Source organism: Heterodontus francisci, chromosome 27 (assembly GCF_036365525.1).
Source record: "Heterodontus francisci isolate sHetFra1 chromosome 27, sHetFra1.hap1, whole genome shotgun sequence".
Taxonomy (NCBI): Eukaryota; Metazoa; Chordata; class Chondrichthyes; order Heterodontiformes; family Heterodontidae; genus Heterodontus; species Heterodontus francisci.
The window spans coordinates 53,881,924-53,904,602 of NC_090397.1; the positions used below are offsets into that span (position 1 = coordinate 53,881,924).

The following is a 22,679-nucleotide window of genomic DNA, read 5'->3' on the forward strand; positions in this document are numbered from 1 at the left end:
TGCTGCAGTGCATCTGGTCTACGGTACATAAAAGCTCCCTCTGCATTGTCCCATTATATTACAACTCCAGCCTCAAGAGTTTCCCTCCTGTAATATTCTTCCTACACAAGCTGCCCGTAGCCTGAGATTGTTGATTCAGACCAAATTAATTATAATTAAGACTGTCAACATGTGAAAAGACAAGACAGATAATGAAGTTTCTGGTGTGCAACTCGATTGCCTCTGCACTTCCTCCTTTTAATTTCAGATTCCCGGAGTTTGTGGTTCCTGTTTATAGCATTGAATTAGCAGTGTTGTGCTGTGGATTGTAATTGGCAGACAGTCTGACCCTCAGCAACCAGATGAAGGAGACTCTCGTGATTCAGGCTCAGTTGGATTTACTGAGAAGCTACCGACAAACAAAAAAACCTTCTCAAAACGCAACTGCATTTATTTTATTTTGTTCTGTCTCAGGTCTTTTACAGGCATTGAATCAAGTTTTGTCCAACAGTAAGTGTCAGAAGCAAAGTATTTCTGAAGTGCATCCAGTTCTACTGAGTCTACACTTGTGGTTAATACATCAAACAGATGTTGTCCTTCATCTGTGGGCATGTAACTAGCCAGAGATTGGTTGGTGGAGCAAGAGGTTGGGAGGGAAGAGAGGGTGGTGTTTGAATGTGTTGGAATGGGAAGGAGAAGGCAAGCTTCTTGAGAGTTGTTTTACTTTGGAGGATTTTCCAACAGCTCAAATGAGCAAACCTGGGAAATGACCCATCAGGTACTAGCTGGAGTCTTCCGAAGAGACATTCTCAACCCCAAAGCAAACCTTGCTTGGTGACGAGAGCAGCTACAAAGGAGTGTCCACAACTCTCCTTGATCCAGGGAGTGGAGATTTCACACAATGGAATCACATGTTGGAAGCCCAGCATGCCTCGGGGAACTCAAAAGCAGTAAACAGTTAACAGCCTCCCAGCTCCTTCCAAGACGCCAGCAACTCCCTGTCCACCATACCCACTCTCTTTCTCCTGTGCAGCAGGGAGCTAGTTAAAAAGGAAAACCTCAAATCGCCTCCATCCATTGCAGTAACACACCAACTGCTGCGTATGAAGCAGTTAAGACACGACAATGTAAACCAGAAATTCCCTGCCTCTTCCTTTGGCGACACTGTTGGGGCTGAAAAGGAATCTCGTTTCTCCACCCCTCACGCACCCACCCTCCCCAGCCCCCATACACATATTTTTAAACAAAAACACAAATACTTCTGGTGACAAAAAAGAAAATTACGGTTCAAGTCTGTTAAGTGAAACTATTAGTGAAATCTTGCTATAAATAGCTTAACACCAGGCTCATCCCCCAGCCCTGGGTAGATAGCAAGTACACAGCAGGTGGTCGCAACAACAACTCTCATGCGCTGCCTGGGTGCGGTGGTGTTGCTGCTTTTTCTCGCTCTTGCTTCAATCTTCATAGCTCCAAGTTACAAAAGTCCAAGAACAAAAGTAAATGGTGCATCACAAGCCAGGAGGCGAAGAGCGGGGATGCTGCCTCTGTGTGAGGGCCAGAGGGAGGTGGTCAGGGACGCCTGTGCGGTTTGATGGCCAGTGGAGAGGGTACATTGGGAGCCACGGACTGGTGGGAAACGCCTCCCTCTTCAGTAAAGCCGCTTCTCGTAACTGAAATAGAAAAAATATGTATAAAAATGCGAGATCCTTCGTAAGATTGGCATGCTATCACTGCAGCCTGGAACAAGAGGAAAGGTCATTCATTCATCAAACTCCCTTCTTCCACAGTCCATGCACAACTATTTCAATCTCCCATCAATTGCTAAATACTTGGCCAAAAAACTGGTCATTCACCTCATTGCTCCCTGTGACATCTTAGTGTGCAAATCGGTTGCTCTGTCTGCCTAACAGTGACTGCACTTCAAATATAATTTGTTGGCTGTGAAACAATGATTGGAGGATGTGAAAGGTGTTGTATGAATGCAAGCTGGTTTCTTCTTCCTCTTTTCTTTCAGTTGTTGGCACCAGTACGATGCTGGAAAGACTCCCACTTCCAAGCACACGAGCCTAGAGTCTCACACTATTCCTCATCTCAAACATGCTCCTGCTGCTGCTTCATGTGGGTGTTATACAGCTCACCATGGCTGGTAGGACACTATTTAGAAAAGGCGTCAATAGGTATTCCTCCACAAGTCAAGTGGACGTGGTATGAAGATGACATACGCGCCCTCACACGCTTGAATCCTCAGTACCTGTGCTGAAAAATTCATCATTCTGATTGACAATCCAGACCCTAAAACCTATCGGCAACTGACAGCATGCAGCAAGTCAAGGCAGGGAGGATTTTTTAAACTCTGTTGGACACAGTACTCTCACAAACACTGAGGCCGATTGTTGGAGTACCTCATTGGATAACAGCGCAGAATGAGGACCGAGCCCGGGGTCTTCCTGCTCTGCCTGGTTTAACATGTCATCACAGGGAGTCAATCCTGGCACTTGCATCCCAGACACTGGTCCCGTCCAGTGAGGATAGCAAATCCAGGAAGCGCACCACCAAATTCCAGGTGTGTACTCCCACAGGGTCAAGCTGCCAGCTGGGAAGTCGAATTTGTAAAGTCGCTATCCACTGAATCATTGGGCAGAGAGGTTGTTCAGTAGTGTTCTGTGTCTACTTGCCAAGCTCATCACAGGAGATGCATGAGGGTGTGTTTTAACTGGCAAACATGGCTAACTATTCATCAATATTTGGGTTTACTTACATGGCACAAAAGTGTATCTGACATGTGAATGCATGAGTGAAGGAGAGAAAAAGACAAAAGTGTGGATAAAACATCCATCAAGGCAAAACATAGCACTAGCAAAACATGCAACTGAGCGCTACAGAATACGAGGCTAGTACAGCACATGCCCCACAGGAAAAGCAGCTCCTTTCTTATTATGATCAAGGCCACTTGTTTATCGGTTTCACAGAAGAGTAGAGAGTGGGGAGCCTGACTCAATGACAAACACCAGTTAAAAAAACTGCAGAATCCAATGTAACAGGAGAATGTAACAGAATCCCCATAAGCCAGTGGCCCTTGCTCACTATGCCTACATACCAAGGGGCAAATTCCAGGCTCTATACATGCACTACAGGAGTCTCTAAAAGCACCGTCTTGAACGGGGGGGATGGGGGCCAAGCCTGCAGGGCAGTTTGAGTAATTTTCAGCCCTTCCTCTCGGTTAGCCGTCTTGCACACAAAGGGACATCTCACCACACTCTATCCCTGTTGACTCTGGTGGCTCCTGGACAATTGAGTGTGAACTCCACCACACACCAGACACTGTTGATCTGTGCATCTAAACCATCCATTACTGCAGAATTACACAACTCTAAGGGCCTTCCTGCTCCCTGGGGCTGGGATGGGGTTGCGGGCTGGGAAGTGTTCAGATTTGGCAGTACTGAGGGAACAATGCACTGTTAGAGGTGCCATCTTTTGGATGAGATGAAACACCATCTGCTCTCTCAGATGGGCGTAAAGGATCCCATGACACTAGCCAAAGAGAAGGGCAGGTCTCCCTAGTGCCCTGGCCAATATTTACCCCTTAACCACTACCATTAAAACACTTATTCGGTCATTATCATGTTTGCAGGATCTTGTTGTGTTCACAGGGGTGTCACATTTCCTACAGCGACTAGTGTTCAAAGGAGGCGGAGGGAGTGCAAGACAGATGGTGGAAAAAGGGGAAAGCAGAGGGAGGAAGAAATACACGAGGGAAAGGAACTAACAATTGGCATGTGGGTGTTTGGTACCATTGAATGTTCATAGCCACCTTTCAGTGGTTCAATAATTGTTAAGGATTGAGAGACAGTGGCTAGTTGTTTGAATAACTCTGCATGTGGAGGTCTGCAGTGGCATGGGGAACATATAATCTACTATCTGATGCATGCACCAAGGGATATCTAATGGCAAAACTCAAAATGGTACCAAGGTTTGTTTTACTACACTGACGTATCGCACCCTGTGGGCATTACTACACTATCCCCCTCAGGAGCTGGGTCTACTGTTCCACTGCCCCCTCAGGGGCTGGCCCGCTGTCCAAACCTCACCAACCATGATTGCTGTCATATTTGTTTAATTGTGTATGTGGCTGGCTCAATCCACATCTCACCCGTAAGGGGCAGTGAAGCCACACTCTCACCCTGGTCTACATGGGCACTTACTCTGCAGTTGACACAGGCCAGTCAAATTGCAAACGAGGATTTGGGTCAATTGTGTTCAGGTAACTCAAAACCAAACCACAGAATAAAGGGGGTGAACTCTCACCAGGGTGCTGCCGCGGGGCCTCTCCCACTGGATGAGATTCTGCTGGGCAAAAGGAAGGAGGAAGGTTCAAATAGGTCAAGATCGCCCCCTCCGATTACAACAAAAAGTTGCAACTTTGTAATGTCTGAATCTGCACCAATGTCCTATTAAAGTTCGGAGGACCCGTTGTGCAGAGCAGGACTGGATTCAAAGAAAATCTCTATACTGGGAGTGAGGCAATGCAAGTTCTCACCCCAACAGCTGAAAGGTTAACCAGAGCAGGGGTGTGAAGGTATAGAGAGGGAGAGACAGAGGCGCTGGGGTGGGGGGCAAATAGAAAAAGACTGATGGTAGAAAGAGGAAGACAGACAGAAATAGATAGAGAGGGAGCTGTATTGCTGCTAATTTAGTTCAGTGCCAAACAGTTGTTTGTGGGGCAGAGGATGAGGGACAGACTGTAGCCGGATAGTGGAGATAGGGTTTGTACAATTCCCTAAACAGTGTCAAAGTCACCTTCCATGTCCGCCTCAACCAAACACTATTCTGCAACACACCCATCTCTCCCACCCCAATTCCCTCTGAAAACTGTAAGCCAAGCATTTCACTGAAGGTGTGTGGGGAGGTGTTGGACTTCAGATGGTGAGGCAGCCAAGGGGATCGGCTGCAACTAAGTAACCCACTACTAAAAGCAGAAATGAAAATCTAACTAAGTAGGAAAAATGGAGACACGTGTGGAGAGACTTACGAATGCAGACCATGCACACCTCCTTCTACCTGAGCGGAGATGGTTCTCTTCTCAAACTTCAACTCTCCCGAGTACATCATTGACCTGAAAAATGGGAGGGGCGGTGAGGGGAGTGGGGGGGAGGGGGGGGGGGGAAACGGGGTGGGAGAACAGAAGATGTTATTCATGGTATATTCTCCAAGTACAAAAATCCAGAACAGGTTATGCATTAGATGACTGCGCGGCAATCCTTTTCCTATTTCACCTATGACATAACCGTCCTATGTAACGCATGACACAACCCCCTGCCCCACCACGTTGAATTTAGCACAGTTTAACAAAATTGACAGGCAAGAAAATACCAGTTGGTCCATCAAGCCTGCCGGACACTAATGATGGTCGGAGCATTTTGACTATACTCTCCTTCCCCAACACCCTCCCCTCACAGCAACATAATCTCCTGGGGATCCAAAATACCAGAAGAAAAACTCAATAAAGAAAAAAACTGGAGAATTAGCTGGCCTGGAACTACAGCCTTAAAATGACTACCCCTCCCCAAACCCCCACCCCCCCCCCCCCAATCCACCATTGGATTCTCCAATCTACAAAGCAATTGTTTCTTGGCCATTTTCTATCTTATTGACAAAACAACAATGTTGGAACTGGATAGTGAGTGAAGGGGAAACACAGCCGCTGATACCCACCTTAGGATGGAGAGGCTCTTGGCTCCAATGTCCTGGCATCCATGCTGTATCCCTGCGATCAGGTAAGGTGCAAACTTCTGGATTGAGCCCTTGTCCTGAACTGATCCCGACACTCCTTGGGCCACTTTCACCTTATCACCTTCACTGAATACAATGCACAGCAGAATTAGCATCAAGAGAAAGGGTACCACAAGCTGTCCCATGGATCGAGGGCAGCTGGAGTATAATTCCACTGCCCACCACACCCAGTTGGTGCTCGGCACAGGTTGGGTGTATGGCCCAGATAAGCATCCTTTACACAAATGTACACTGAATGAATTGCAGGATATGACATGGTAGCCATTACTAAGACACAGCTGCAAGACAGTTAGGACTGGGAACTAAATACATCAGGTCATAAGGTCTACAACAGTGTTGTCCAAATCTTTATCTTACATGGTGGGGTGGGTGCGGGGGGGGGGGGGGGGGGGGAAGGGGAGGAGAGAGAAAGTGGTGACTGAATTTCAGAAAGATAAAGGCATTAGAATTTATCTTACTACTAATCAAAACAGCAACAAATATACATTTTTGTGAAGAAGCTTTAAATGAGAATAATTTTTTTGACTTACTTGCTCAACACTATGTTGGACACTGATATGGTGAGATACCTGGCATTTATTTACTTGCACAAGTAGTCAATATTTGCCCGCACACTTGTAGTGAAGCTGAGTATTCAGATAGATGTCATTCTGCCAAGAGCAGTCTTAATTCCACTTTCCCCCCCTCTCTCTCCGCCCTCCTCTTTCCCCCCCTCCATCCACCTCCTTCCCCCACTCTCTCTCCGTCCCCCTCCTTCCCCCCCGCTCTCTCTCCGTCAAGTTGCGAATAGGCCCCCTTGGTAGCAGCTGTGAATTGCTAAATGCAGAGATTATACAAGCATGTAGCAAAGGCAGAGTGGTTTTAACTTTCAGATAGAATGATTTAATAATGAGCCATGTTTCGTTAACATTCCAGCAGTGCGGGAACATTGATCTAATAGTGATCAGAATATGGTCGAGTTCAACTTTGAAAGGCAGAAATATGAAACAGCTAACAAGATTCTAAATTTAAGCAACGCTGCCTTCAATGGGATGAGATGGAGCCTGTCCACAGTAAACTGGGCTAATCTGTTCATGGATAAAATCACTGATGATCAATGGGAGGTTTTCAAAGATGAATGGGATACAGAACCAGTTTATCCCCAAAGGGGCTAAAGTTCTGCTTGCAAAAAGAGACAGCCATGGACAACTGAAGAGGTAAGGGATAAAACAAAAAGGGAGCATGGAAAGAAACTTGAGGGATACTAAAATCAACACAAATTTTCACAATTACATTAGGAAAAAGAGCATGGTCAGGAGCAATGTGGGGCCCTTAAAAACTGATATTGTCAGTGAAAATAAGCAAATGATGAACATGCTGAATAATTATTTTGCATCAGTATTTACAGTAGAAGAGGAGGTCCGTGTGCCAAGCATCCTAAAGGAAATTAATACTGAATCAGGGTCAGGAACTCAACAAAATTAACACAAGCAAAAAGTAGTAAGAAAGAAAGTAATGACACTAAAATGTGTCAAGTCTTCAGGACCAGACGGTTTCCATTCCAGAATTTTAAAAGAAGTAGGTGAGAACATTGCAGATGCTCTAACTAGTATCCCATAATCTTCCAAAATTCTCTCTATTTGGGAACTGCTCCTTCAGATTGAAAAATTCAAATCAACAGTCCGCTACTAAAGAAAAGCGAGAGCAGGAAAACAGATAATTACAGACTAGCTAGCCTAACATTTGTTGTCGGGAAATTTCTGAGTCTATTTACAGTTGATCAGAGAGAGTCAACATGGATTTTTAAAGGGTAGATCATGCTTGCTGAACCTGACTGAATTTTTTGAAGGGGTGACTAAAGCAGTTGATGGGATATTTATATGGACTTCCAGAAGGCATTTGATAAAGTCTTTCATAAGAAACTGTTAGCTAAAGTTGAGGTTCAATTAGGTGAGCCACTGGACGATGTCTTGAGCCTGTGAAATCCATATTATAGGGCGAGTGGCGCCAGGGCTGGTGACAGGACAGGGTGGAGTGAGGATGGGGTTCAACTTATTTGGATTGGAATCAGTCTTTTATGGGTTTTTCTGTTTAAAAACAGCAAAAACAAATTCCTAATGTTTTGATTTGAATAAATGAGCTTGTACCTTTTTTTTTAAAAAAACAGAACTACATGTAACCCAACCATGTGAAGGCAATTATTAAACCAGATAAAATATTTCAGTTCACATACAGGCTGCAGCTATCAGACAGGAGATAGGGTCTATCTGCCAGTCAGTGCACAGAGGGACATCACAGGAAGCTGGTGATGACCCTGCTGCAGCGCCGACCCAGTGACAGCAGCTCCAGGTCTTACCTGAAGTAGCGTTTCTGACTGTTTGTGTTTTTCTCCATTGCATCCAAGGACCCCATGCCACGGTATTTCTTCAACCTCACTCCATCCGAGAAGTAGTACTCACCCGGGGCCTCTGTAGTAGCGGCCAGTAACGAACCCATCATCACTGAGAGAGGGGGAGAGATGGAGAGGGAGAGACAGAGATTGAGATTGAGTCAAAGCAACCAACAGAAAAATGGAGTGAGACAGCGTGAACCAAAGAAAGGATGAGTGAAAACAGTGGAAAAGGTGAAAGCGACAGAGGTTAATTTATTGAGGCTTTGAGCTAAATTAGGTTCATGTGATAAATCACCAGATTACGATTTGCTGCTTTCCTGTTGAGCTCATTACTGTCAGTTTGCCACCACAGCTGTATCATATAGATGGGTAATCGTACAGCACAGGTCAGATAAAGAATAGATACCGAATAAAGCTACCTCTACAATGTTCCTTCAATAGTGGGCGGCACAGTGGCGCAGTGGTTAGCACCGCAGCCTCACAGCTCCAGTGACCCGGGTTCAATTCTGGGTACTGCCTGTGTGGAGTTTGCAAGTTCTCCCTGTGTCTGCGTGGGTTTTCGCCGGGTGCTCCGGTTTCCTCCCACCACCAAAAGACTTGCAGGTTGATAGGAAAATTGGCCATTATAAATTGCCCCGAGTATAGGTAGGTGGTAGGAGAATTTAGGGACAAGTGGGGATGTGGTAGGAATATGGGATTAGTGTAGGATTAGTATAAATGGGTGGTTTATGGTCGGCACAGACTCGGTGGGCCGAAGGGCCTGTTTCGGTGCTGTATCTCTAAAAAAAAAGATAGTACCAGGGAAGGTACCACATGATTTAGATAGAGTAAAGCTCTTTCTACATTGCAGAATCATCCTGAAATGCAATGATAAACTCTAACTTCTCTTCTCCACAACAAACCTCCTTCGTAAACCCCTCTCCCATCCCCAATTCCAACAACTACAAGGAGCTCATGGACTTCATTGTCACAAAGATTGAGCCCATTTGATTAACTGCCTCTGTCGCTTCCCTCCCTCCCCTAAGCCCAACAAGCCAAATTTCCCTAAAGCTTCCCACCCTGTCCTAGCCCTGAACTTGCACTTTTCTCTATTTTCTCATACATCTCCTCTCATGCACTCACCAAACTCATCTTGTCCATGAGACCCACCTCCGGATCCCTGGACCCAATTCCTACCAAACGACAAGTCACCCAACTTCCCTTCCTGGCCATGTTATTTGATGTTAACGATTCCCTCTCCTCAACTTCTGTTCCCCTACCCTTCAAATCAGCCCTCTCCTCAAAAACCCACCCTTGACTCCTCTGTCATTGCAAACTACTACCCCATCTCCAATCTCCTTTTCCTCTCCAACGACTCTGAACGTATTGCCGCCTCCCAAATTTTTTTGCCCATCTTTCCCGTAACTCCACGTTTGAATCTCTCCAATCTGGTTTCCACCCCTACCACAGTACTGAAACAGCCTTAAATTTACAATGAATCTTGGTCCACTAGCATCTTAAATTTAAAATTTTCATCCATGTCTTCAAGTTACTCCATGGCCTTCCCCTCCCTATCTCTAACAACCTCCAGCCCTACAACCCTCCAAAATCTCTGCACTCCAATTCTGCATTCCGTACTTTCATCGCTTCACCATTGGCGGCCACAGATACCCAAGCCCTAAGCTCTGGAATTCCATCCCTAAACTCCACTTCTCTCTCCTCCTTCAAAACCTTTAAAACCTACTTCTTGGGCAAAATTTTCGATCACCTGCCCTAATATCTCCATTTGTGACGGTGTCAAATTTTGTCTGATAATGCTCCTATGCAGAAGGCTTCGGAGGGTTACTCCATGTAAATACTACTTGTTGCTGTTAATCACATACCTTGCCAAAACCTGGATGACAGTAAAATACCAGGCAGTTACCTGTTGAGGCTCCCAAGGCCAGAGCTTTCACCACATGTCCGACTGTCTGGATTCCGCCATCAGCAATGACTGGGACCCCGAACCGGCGTGCATACTCTGCCACTTTGTAAACCGCGGTCCCCTGAGGTCTGCCGCATGCCATAACTGGAACAGAAATTAACTGTACAGATTAACCAGCTCAGTCTTGGCACCCTTTGGCCGGGATTTTACAGGCCCCCGAGGCGGGATCGGAGGCCGGGGGGGGGGGGGGGGCAGGACAGGGAGAATCGCGACGGGGTGTGCGGCGGAACTGATGGCCTGTCGCCCCGCATCTTCCCAGGGCGGGATAGGCTAATGACAGCCTTCCCGCCCAGAAGCCAACTGAGGCCCTTAAGTGGCCTATTAATGGCCAATTAAGGACCACTTCCCATGTCGCTGGTGCGGCCTCCGCCATGTGGGGAGGATGCCTTGTAAAGCGAGGCGCCCTTCCCACGGGCTTGGGAGTGCGGGGGGTCCCTCCTTGGTGGGCAATTTATGACCCAGGGAGGACCCCCAACAAGAACAACTTTTCCCCCAGGACACACCATGCCCTGGACTGAATGACCAGCCCCCCACCCCCCTCACCGGGGCCTTCCAGATTGGCCCTGGTGACCTTGCGTCACCTACCTCTGTTCCGGGGTTCCACCGCTGGGCCTGGACTGGAGGTCTCTGCACTACCGGCAGTGGCCACCTCTCCTGGAGGCGCTGCTGATACTGCTGAGCTGCCAGCCCTCTGATTGGCCAGCAGCTTTTGGAGGCGGGATCCCCGTCCCTTTGATTGTGCCTCCTAAAACTGACTCAAACAGACTGGAGGATCACTCTGGGTGGGCATGAAAAGGCAGATGTGGGGTTCCCCCCGCCTTTTCGGCCCAGTGCTGGAGGTAGGGCCTCCAGCACAAAATCTAGCCCCTTGTGTCAAGAATGCCAGCACTGTCCCAGGATTGACCTCCAAAATTAACTGAAGCCAAAAGAACACTCTCCTGTTGTCAGAGGCGGTGGAGGAGGTTGGCACCAAGAGACTTCTTAACCCTCCCTAATCCCACCCAATAGTCAAGTTGGCACAGAAGGCCATACAGCCCATCAAGTACATGCCGGCTCTCAGTAGAGCAAACAAGTCATAGTCCCATTTTCCCATTCTATCCCTGTAGCCCTGCAAGTTTATTTCTCTCAAGTGCCTATCCAATCTCCTTTTGAAATCATTGATTGAGGATGGTGGAGGCAGAGACAGACAGTGGGTTCCAGGTCATTGCTGTGTGGAAAGGCAATGAATAGCTACTTCATCAGAGGAGCAGAGGAGGGGCTGAACTATGCAAGACGGCTGATTTAGCACAGATTTTTTATTTCGTTAAATGCGCTATATAATCCAATTTGCTGATTAACAGCCAGAAGCTTGATGCCATCTACAACACAACAGTTCATTTATCAGTGCCCGAGGTACCCAGACCTCCACCTGTGGCTGCAGTATGTACAATATACAGGATGCACTGCAGCAATTCACCAAGGTTACTTCGGCAGCACCTCGCTCCCCTGTAACTATGTTCGCCAAGCAGGATGAGGCAGCAATCTCATGGGAACATCATTACCTCCAAATCACGCACCGACCTGACTTGGACAAATATCACTGTTTTCCTACATTACAACAGCACTTCAAAAATACTTCATTTGTCGTGAAGCGCTTTGCAATGTATGCATGTCATGAAAGATGCTGTAGAAATGCCAGTCCTTCCTTTCTTTCTATCGTTGCTGGGTCAGTATCCTAGAATTCCCTACCTGACCCTGTGTGGGACCAGCATCACTAGAAGGACTACTGGTTCAAGAAGATCCACCACCACCACCTTCACAGGACAACTAGCAATGGGTAATAAATGCCAGCCTCGTCAGTGACACCCACATCCTGCATATAAAGATAGGCAGATACTAGTATCTGTATCACCAGATATTGGAGACAAAGGAATATGGGGACCAGATGAGAGCTCTGCAGTCACAGTCCAATTAGGGCCAATGCTCATTATTGTGTGGCAATTGGTGGTAGACACCTCTTGGGCTTAACAGTGCTGAAGGAGCTCAGAATTGTCAAGTCAGTCGCCTGCCTGTGATGCTGCTCAACACCATCAAGGGCGGCACAGTGGCTAGCACCGCAGCCTCACAGCTCCAGCGACCCGGGTTCAATTCTGGGTACTGCCTGTGTGAAGTTTGCAAGTTCTCCCTGTGTTTGCGTGGGTTTCCTCCGGGTGCTCCAGTTTCCTCCCACATGCCAAAGACTTGCAGGTTGATAGGTAAATTGGCCATTAGCAATTGCCCCTAGTGTAGGTAGGTGGTAGGGAAATATAGGGACAGGTGGGGATGTGATAGGAATATGGGATTAGTGTAGCATTAGTATAAATGGGTGGTTGATGATCGGCACAGACTCGGTGGGCCGAAGGGCCTGTTTCAGTGCTGTATCTCTAAACTAAACTAAACCAAACCATTCAAGGGCAGCAGCACACTTTCCCAGATGACCTCAACAGTGCCCTCAACTGGCCCCATTGCAGCACTGCACACTTTCCTCAGCTTGTCTCAACCTTTATCAGTTAATCTCCAACCAGATCAAGGAGATGGATGGAGCTTCTGCATAAAAAACATTTAAATTTCAAGCAGACCACTCTCCAACCTCAAATGCTTGCAATCAGTCTGTGCCACTTGCATTTTTAGTTCATTCTCAGGATGTGGGGATCGCTGGCAATTACCGCCCATCCCAAGTTGCCCCTCGAAAAGGTAGTGTCAGGTCTTCTTCGTGGACCAATGCAGTCCATATGGTGAAGGAGCTCCCAGAGTGCTGTTCAGATAGCATTCCAGATTTTGACCAAATGATGAAGGAACAGCTGATAAATGTCCAAGTCAGGATGAAGTGTGACATCATAGAAAGGTACAGCATAAATACAGCAAGAGAGCTGGGAGTAAGAAGCAAAGCCAGATGGAGAAGGAGAACCCAGTCTGGGCATGTTTCCCAGAGAAAGGCATTCTGTGTAAATGGGGATCGAGAGAGAATTATTTTTTTATATGGCAGAAAAACTACAGAGGCTGAAACATGGAGAAAATGCTGGAAAGTCAGCACCTGAGCAGAGAAGGAAGGGTTAACCATTCCAGATATGGATCCTTTGTCAATGTGTTGAGTATTAATACAGCACAGATGCAGGCCATTCAGTCCATCGTGCCTGTGCTGGGGCTCTTTGAAAGAGCTTTCCAATCAGTCCCTCTCTCTTTCTCTGTAGCCCTGCAATTTTGTCCTTTTCAAGTATTTATCCAATTCCCTTTTCAAAGTTACGATTGAATCTGCTTCCACCACCCTTTCAGGCAGTGTATTCCAGATCATAACTTGCTGCATAAAAAGGATTTCTCATCTACCCACTGGTTCTTTCACCAATTATCTTAAATATGCATCCTCTAGTTACTGACTCTCCTGCTGGTGGAAACAATTTCTCGCTATGTACTTTATCAAAATTCTCCAAAACTTGAGAGAGGAAGTTGGAGGTGACTGTGCACCTGCTGTTCTTGCCCTTCTAAGTGGTGGAGATCACGGCTTTGGGAGATGCTGTCAAAGCAGTCTTGGTGAGTTTCCTCATAACCCCTCCCCACAATCGTCACCCCTCTTCAAAAACCTTTGACTTGCGCTGGGGAATATTTCCCCAGACCCCGGTCACCCTCCAGCAGTTTGCCGAAGTATTCATTTATCATTAACGAACCTGGGCGGGGACAATCTGATCACGAGTGTCATCACAACCCTATCCTCACCCTTATTTACTCTCATGTTCTTTCAGAAGTCACTGGATAACAACTGGAAGTATGGCCCAATGACTACTTTCCTTTCCCTAAGCCAGTGGTGCTGAGGTCAACTGTGAGGCCCCTGCCCTAGATGAGGTGACAATGGAGCAAGACTCAAACCCCAGTGCTTTTGGTCCCTTTGTTTTAGCTAGATTTCTTTGAATTTTGGTTCTCAGGATATTGGAAACACTGCAGCCAGTATTTTAGGGGCCGGGGGCATGGAGAATCACGAGGGGTAGCGGCGAAGCGGAGGGCTCGTCACCTCATGATCTTTCCAAGAGCGGGATGGGCTGACAATGGCTTTCCCGCCTAGAGGTAAATTGAGGCCCTTAAATGGCCTATTGAGGGCCTCTTCTTGCTACCGCTGGGATCTTACCAGTGGCGGGGGGTGGGTCTCCGCAGTGCAGGGAGGACACCTTGTAAAATGAGGCGCCCTCCCAGTGGGCTTGGGTGGGGTGGGGGATAGGGCCCCTCCTTCCTTGGCAATTTGTGGCCCAGAGAGGACCCCTACCAGGAACAACTTTACCTCCCAGGAATCCCCTCCCCCAGGCTGAATCACCACCAGCACACCCCTACCCCTTGCCGGGGCCTTCCAGACTGGCCCCGGCAACCCCGCCTCACCTACCTTTTCTCTCGGGTTCCAGCGCTGGGCCTGGGTTGGAGGCCTCTGCAGTACCAACAGTGGCCACCGCTTCCAGTTGCACTGCCGATACTGCTGAGCTGCCGGCCCTCTGACTGACCGGCAGCTCTTGGCGGCGGGATCCCTGCCCCTTTAGAGTCTTTATAGGGACAGGAATCCCAGTTCCTAAAACTTTGAAACAAAGACTGGAGGATTGCTCCCAAGGGCCGGGAAAAAAGGCAGAGGCGGGGTTTCCCCGCCTTTTCGGCCCGGCACCAGGAACCCCGCCTCCAGCACAACATCCAGCCCTGAGTTTCTGGTTCATCCCTAGTTGCCCTGGCAACTAGATGACTTACTGGGCCCCTTCAGAGCGATCTGCGGGGGCTGGGTGTGGCCAGACAGAGACCTGAGCTGTCTCTCTTCAGCAGTCTCCTTCTCTATTACTCGTTATTAATCTCAATTTTAACATTGTGGTCTTTGTGCATCATGCCTCAGTGAGGCTGAGAGGTTCAGGGCCCTCGGGTGCAAGGGTCAGGGCGCTCGGAATTTCTTGTCATCAATCCCAGAATTATACTCTGTGAAATAGTCTACTGGCTAAAATGCTCAATCAGAATGGGCACAGGACCTCAAATAGTTTTCTGAGTCATAGAGAAGTCCATTTTTTGTTGGTTTTGTTCAAGTTAGGGATGTTTGAGCTGGGAGCAGAACACTGACCTTCTTGGGCATCTAGCGCCAGGCGGCAATTTCTCACAGGTCAGAGTAAAGCTCTCTATCTACCATGTGCCTCAGAACAGCACTGCCTACCGCAACAGTCAAATAAGGCTAACACTCTCCTTTATCTCAAGGGGGGCTGGAATACAAGTGAGCATCTGATGCTTCCAATATAGAACTTTGGTCAGACCCCATCTGGAACACTATGTTCAGTTCTGGCCACCACAACTCAGGAAAGATACACTGGCATTGAAGGGAGTGCAGTGCAGATTCACCAGTTATACAGGGATTAAAAAGTTAAACTGAGGACAGACCACACAGATTTGGTTTTTATTCCCTTGAATTTAAAAGGTTGAGGGGTGATCTAAACAAGGTGTTTAAAATGATAAAGGACTTTGATAGGGTCAACTGAGAGAACTATTTTCTATGGTGAGGGAGCGCAGAACAAGGAGGCACAACATTATAGCTAGGTCTTCCAGAGATGAAATCAAGAAGCACTTTTAAAAAAAAACAAAGGGTAGTGGAAATCTGGAATTCACTGCCCAAAAAGGCTGTAGATGCTGGGGGTCAATTGGAACTTTCAAGGTTGATATGGTTTCTGTTGGTGAAGGATATCAAGTGATATGAAACAAAAGCAGCTAATTGGAGCTGAGGTACAGATCAGCCATGATGTGAGTGAATAGCGAACAGGCTTGAAGGGCTAAATGGCCTCTTCCTGTTTCTATGTTTGCGCCACATTTTTCCACGTCCCAAACTAGTCATCCTGTTCCAAATACAACATGGATTTGTGCTGTGACTTGCAGCCACGAGGAACTGGATCCAGACTACGAGATGCCATTTCATGGAAGGCCCTTAAATCCAGTACAGGGCATGTTCATCTCATCAAATCTAGTTTGCATTTGGATCCCAGTCCAAGGTGAATGGCCGGATCGATCCTGCTCTAGGCAATTTTATCTTTTGGCTGCAACTCCAATCCCTGGACCCACCTTCCTGAGTGATGCAGATCGAGCCACAGCCCATCCCGACCCGTAGAGCGTCCACTCCTGCATCAATCAGGTTCTTGGCTTGTGCTGCGGTCACCACTGTGAAAGGAGAAGAGAAGGATTAAAATCCCTGAGCAAGGTAGAATCAGTTCTCCTCATAGGGGGAGGCAGCAGCAACCTTATTCGGCTGGGGGGTGGGTGGGGGAAGAGGGCAAACATGGAAATGGTCAGGTGCTTCCCAATAAACAAAGGGCAGGATTGAGAAAGATCAAGTCAGTTTGCTTGTGTGAGCACGAAAAGGACACTCGGCCCACTAATCCCATTTAGCGACAGCCCATATACATCTTACCCTATCGTGGACTCTATCCACCCACTTAATCACTTTCTACAGCCTATATATGCTCTACCTCAACATGGACTCTAACCCACCAATTTACTCCCTTCCTACAGCCCATGTACTATCTCCCTCAGTACTGCACTGGAGTGTCAGCCTGTTGTGGGCTCCAGTCCTCAAGTGCAGCTCAAACCCATAACCTAACAGAGGTGAGAGCAAAACCAACTGAGCAAAGCTTACAAGGGGAAAGAGCAGGGGGCAGAAGGTAATAAAAGACAGCCAACGTTGATCTCCACTTACCATTTCCACCAACCACCTGCAACTCTGGATATTTCTGCTTAATGTAACGGATCATATTTATCTGGAAGACAGAGTTTCCCTGGGATGAATCCTGGAAACAATAGAACAAAGGAGTATTACAAAACCGGTTAAGTCTAACAATCCTCCTCTGCTCTCTTTCTTCAAATAGTACTTCACATAGTTCAATTTATGCCCACCTGCGAGGGCAGATGGGGCCTCAGTTTTAACGTTTTAATCGAACAACAGCACCTCTGAGAGTGCAGTGCTCCCTCAGTACTGCATGAAAAATGCTGGTCTGGATTATGTTTTTACTTTTCTGGAGTGGGGCTTGAATTTATGATCTTGACTCAGAGGCTAGAGTGCAATGTACTGAGCCAAAAACAGCTGTCGTCGTCAATGGGATTGGATGTGAATGGAACCTGGACTCAAGGTGGAGTCACTGCCAACCACTGTGCCATGGCTACCAAAATCGCTCTGCCATGAAGTACTGTTTGTTTCTTACCAGCACAACGACATCCACCCCAGCCTGCATTAACAGGTCCAGCCGGTATTTATCATCCTCCCGTGTTCCAATGGCTGCGCCACATAGCAGCTGTTTCCGTGAGTCTTTTGAGGCCAGTGGGTAATCTCGGTTCTTCTTCAGGTCAGTCCGTGCAATGATGGAGATCAGCTCATCCATGTCGTTAACGATCGGCAGCTTCCCTGAACAGAAAGAAAATATCAAACAAACCAAAGGTAAGTAGAGTGTTCGCAGGGAGCATTATCACCTGGAGACTGGACTGGTCGCTTACAGCCCCCAGGGCGGGACTGGTCACTCACATTTCCCTTCTTCTGCCACCACTACCCTGCCTTCCCCAGTTTCTCATGGACTCCACCCCCACACTGTTCCCCATGGTTTTTCTCTGCACCACGTTATGATGGTGCCTGTACCTTTCTTGCTGCGTTGTAAAATTTCATTGGCTTCCTTGAGGGTTACACCAGCTGGAGCGACAACCAGATCTTCCCTCTTCGTCATTACCTGATAAAGGAAAGAACACCAGTCAGCACATCCCCCAAACAGTAAGGCACCACAAGCAGAGTCTTTACCCCTGACAACACAGCCCATGTACAGCATATGAGTATAGTTACCCTTTACTACAGATAACACCGCCCTGTATAACAGTCATAGTTTGTAATATATGGTGTACTTTTTAAATACCTCGTTCAATGCTGTGTCATAATCCTTCTCCGAAAGGAAGTCGATATCCCGCGAGGTGACAATCCCCATCAGCTTGCTTCCCATCTTTCCTGTTTCCGTTACTGGAATTCCAGAGAAGCCGTGCCGCAATTTGGCTTCAAAAACGTCCCCAACCGTGTGGCGGAGGCTCATAACAACCGGGTCGGTGATGAAGCCCTGCTCGAACTTCTGCAAGAAGCAAGCCACAAAGGTAAGAATCGCACTCAGGCTGGATGGCCTCAGCTGAATATGGTCCCATCACAGCACTGGGTAACAGGAGGAAGGGGACTTCTAGTGGAGGCAGGGGGTGTTGATGGAGAAAGACAATCTCCAGTGCACACCATAGCATCACACTGCATCAGTTACAGAAGTATTAGGGAGTTGGGAGCTTTTCTCTCTCAAGCCAGGTAGATTAATGGAATAATTTTAAATCTGAGATTGGTAACATTTTTGCTGGTCAGGGGTATTGTGATATGGAGCCAAGGTGGATGGATGGACTTGGGATAATCAAATTAGTCATAATCTCACCGAATGATAGAACAGGCTCAAGGGGCTGAATAGCTTATTCCTGGTCCCATGTTTCAAAAAGAAAATCTCTCAGAAAAAGGAGAGAATCTTGTGCAGAAATATACCCACTATCAAGGAAAAAAGAATCCCAAACTATTCAGCTGAACATAAGGGCAGGAGTAGGCTATATGGCCTCTCGAGCCTGCTAGGACATTCAATGGGATCGTGGCTGATCTTCAGCCTCAACTCCACTTTCCCACCCACTCCCCATATCCCGTGATTCCCTGAGAGACCATAAATCTGTCTAGCTCAGCCTTAAATATTCTCAATGATGGAGCATCCACAACCTTCTGGGGTAGACAACTCCAAACATTCATAACCCTTTGAGTGAAGAAATTTCTCATCTCAATCCTAAATGATCGACCCCTTATCCTGAGACTGTGCCTCAGTTTTCTAGATTCCTCAGCCATGGGAAACACCTCTCAGTGTCTACCTTGTCAAGCCCATTCGGAATCTTGTATGTTTCAATGAGATCACCTCTCTTTTCTCTAAATTCCAGAGAGCGTAAGCCCAATTTACTCAGCCTGTCATAGGACAACCGTCTCATCCCAGGAAACAATCTAGTGAACCTTCGCTGTACCGCCTCCAGTGCAAGTATATAGAGACACCAAAACTACACACAGTACTTGAGGTGTGGTCTCACCAAAGCCCTGTACAATTGCAACAAGACTTCTTTATTCTTGTACTCCAATTCCCTTGCAATAAAGACCAACATGCATTTGTCTTCCTAAATGCCTGCTAAACCTGCATGCTAACTTTGTGTTTCTTGTACGAGTACACCCAAGTCTCTGAACATCAACATTTAGATGTTCAATGCGTTTTAAAAAATATTCTGCTTTTCTATTCTTACTCCCAAAGTGAATTACCTCACACTTTCCCACATTAGGCAACAAGGTGGCAGATGGAGTACATTCACTTCCATATCTTTGCATCCTCTTTTTATCCTCCTCACAGCTACATTCCCACCTAGCTGTGTATTGTCAGCAAACTTAGATACTTTACTCTTGATCTCTTGTCTAAGTCATGAATACAGATTTCAACTAGCTGAGACCCCAGCACTGAGCTTTGCTGCACTCCACTAGTCACAGCTTACCAACTAGAAAATGCCCCCTTGATTCCTATTCTATGCTTCCTGTCCATTAGCCAATCCTCTATCCATGTTAATATGTTACCCCCAACTCCATGAGCCCTTATCTTGCATATGTGTGGCACCTTATCGAATGACTTTTGGAAATCCAAATTTAGTACATCTATGGTACAAATTTAGTACATCTACGAGGTACATCCTCAAAAAATTCTAATAAATTTGTCAAACACAATTCCCCTTTCGTAAAACCACAATGACTTTGTCTGATCACAATATGCTTTTCGAAATACATTAAGACGTCAATAACAGATTCCAGCATTTTCCCGATGGCTGATGTCAGACTAACTGGCCGAGGAGGGAGGAAGAGAAAACAAAGCATGATTATTCCACGTGACATACTCCTTCAGTACAACTCTGGGGGTATCAGCCTAGATTCTGACTCAGAGGCAAGAGTGCTGCCCACCAAACCAAGATAAAACATTTTTATATTGTGTACATCACGATATAAAACAGACTTGACTCACCACAAGCAATGAAACAGGAACAAAGCTAAACACAGTGACAATACAATTAAATATTTGACAATATTCTGCAATTAATTTCAGCTCTATTAAATCTCAAGCCAGTCAAAGTAAAGTGAACCATGCAAGCACGTGAGTGGAGCCCACCTTAACTTTGCGGACCTCATTAGCTTGAAACTCCGGGGTGCAGTTGTGGTGGATGAATCCAATTCCGCCCATTAACTGGAAAGATAAAGTAAAAACATCACATCACATTTATCAAGCGATTTATCACTAGTCAAGCAGTCCTCGGATAAGGTAACCTGCTGCCTGCCGGGATGTGCCTGCAGCTAGGCATAGCACCAGAGAAATGTCAGTGCAGAACGCAGTACAGCACAAGTTAGATACTGAGTAAAGCTCCCTTCTACACTGTCTCAAACACTCCCAGGGTAGGTACAGCAAGGGTTAAATGCAGAGTAAAGCTCCCTCTACACTATCCCAAACACTCCCAGATTCCTGTATTGCACCCTATTAAGTGTCCCCATCTCTTCCTGCACGAACCACCCCGAGCACAACAGCCCAGTACAAATTACAAACAATTTGATGTGGAGATGTTCAGCCACCAGGAGGGCTGGATCCAACCCAGAGTCTAGAGCTGAGAGGACACTGTTCTACCAGAAGACTCGTCCTTCTATCACCACTGACTTTTTGTTCTTCTTACACAAGATGTAAAGCCAAGACAACAGAATTAATATGAATTGCCAAATCAGAAGCAGGCAACAATTGTTGAAACTTGTATCGAACCTTGGCTAGACCACACTTAGGAGTCATGTGCACATTTCTGGTCTTCATATTACCAAACAATGTCTCAGCCCTGGAGAAGATAGAAAAATGATTTACAGGAATGATACCGGAATGGAGGGGTCATAACTTATCAGTCAAGATTGAACAGGCTGGAGCTCTCTTCTCTAGATTATGAGAGGGATTGATAGGGTAGTTGTGGAGAAAATGTTTCCAATTGAGAGGGAGACCCAAACTAGAGTACTTACATATAAAGGTAGTCACTAATATATCCAATAGGGATTTCAAGAGAAATTTCTTTAGCCAAAGAGTGGCTGGATTGTGGACCTTGCTAGCACATGAAATGGTTAAGGCGAACAACATCGATGCATTTAAAGGGAAGTTAGATAAGCATGAAAGAGAAAGGAATAGAAGGATTTTCTGTTAGAGTTAGATGAAGCGGCATAGGAGGAGGCACGTGTGGAGCACAAGGACTGCCATAGACCAACTGGGCTGAATGGCCTGTTTCTGTGCTGCAAATTCTATGCCTATGATTAATTCGACTAAAAGATTAGAAGTACATGTTCAGTTAGAACATTTGTCAAACGTTACCCGTAGGTAATGCACACCAAAGCACAAGAGAGTCTCTTCACTGCTAGCTCCTAGTCCAGCATTTTTCTAAGAAAGGTGTCAAATCGAAACAGAATGAGTGGATCACAGAGGGGCCGTCACACACTATCACAGTCATAAAACGATAAAGCACAGGAGGTGGTCATTTGGCCCATCGTGCCCTTGCTTGTACAGAAGCAGTCCGTACCGCATGCAGCAAGACCTGGACAATATTCAGGCTTGGGCTGATAAGTAGCATGCGCAACACACAAGGGGCAGGCAATGAGCATTTCCAACAAGAGACAATTTAATCATTTCCCCTTGACATTCAACAGCATTACCATCACTGAATCCCCCACAATCAACATCCTGGGGATTAACATTGATCAGAAACTTAACTGGACCAGTTATATAAGTACTGTGGCTATAAGAACAGGTCAGAAGCTGGGAATTCTGCAGTGAGTAATTCATCTCCTGACTCTTCAAAGCCTGTCCACCATCTATAAGGCACAAGCCAGTAGTGTGATGGAATACTCTTCACTTGCCTGCATGAGTGCAGCTCCAACACGCAAGAAGTTCGACACCATCCAGGACAAAGCACCCCGCTTGATGTGACAAAGTTGACTGATGAGGGAGGGGCTGTAGATGTCATATACATGGACTTCAGTAAGGCGTTTGATAAGGTTCCCCATGGTAGGCTGACGGAGAAAGTGAAGTCGCATGGGGTCCAGGGTGCACTAGCTAGATGGATAAAGAACTGGCTGGGCAACAGGAGACAGAGAGTAGCAGTGGAAGGGAGTTTCTCAAAATGGAGACGTGTGACCAGTGGTGTTCCACAGGGATCCGTGCTGGGACCACTGTTGTTTGTGATATACATAAATGATTTGGAGGAAAGTATAGGTGGTCTGATTAGCAAGTTTGCAGACGACACTAAGATTGGTGGAGTAGCAGATAGTGAAGGGGACTGTCAGAGAATACAGCAGAATAGAGATAAATTGGAGAGTTGGGCAGAGAAATGACAGATGGAGTTCAATCAGGGCAAATGCGAGGTGATGCATTTTTGGAAGATCCAATTCAAGAGTGAATTATACAGTAAATGGAAAAGTCCTGG

The 22,679-nt window shown here is 46.7% G+C and overlaps 1 protein-coding gene across 6 annotated transcripts in view; it reads right to left on the bottom strand.

The window, feature by feature from the left end:
* Positions 1-409: 409 nt before the first annotated feature.
* LOC137384826 (inosine-5'-monophosphate dehydrogenase 1) overlaps positions 410-22,679 on the bottom strand; it is a 42,523-nt gene continuing 20,253 nt past the window's right edge. For 4 of the 6 annotated variants that reach the window (XM_068059369.1, XM_068059368.1, XM_068059373.1 and 1 more), the window contains 11 exons: positions 20,348-20,422; positions 18,008-18,214; positions 17,740-17,827; positions 17,312-17,511; positions 16,810-16,900; positions 16,179-16,274; positions 10,044-10,187; positions 8,105-8,249; positions 5,692-5,835; positions 5,009-5,092; positions 1,538-1,649 (listed from right to left, as the gene is read on the bottom strand). In XM_068059369.1, coding sequence (XP_067915470.1) covers positions 1,628-1,649; positions 5,009-5,092; positions 5,692-5,835; positions 8,105-8,249; positions 10,044-10,187; positions 16,179-16,274; positions 16,810-16,900; positions 17,312-17,511; positions 17,740-17,827; positions 18,008-18,214; positions 20,348-20,422 — 1,296 coding nt within the window. In that variant the 3' untranslated portion in view covers positions 1,538-1,627. Of the gene's footprint in view, positions 1,650-2,737; positions 2,755-5,008; positions 5,093-5,691; positions 5,836-8,104; positions 8,250-10,043; positions 10,188-16,178; positions 16,275-16,809; positions 16,901-17,311; positions 17,512-17,739; positions 17,828-18,007; positions 18,215-20,347; positions 20,423-22,679 lie in introns of all 6 variants that reach the window. The other 2 variants (XM_068059374.1, XM_068059370.1) reach the window with 2 other exon arrangements.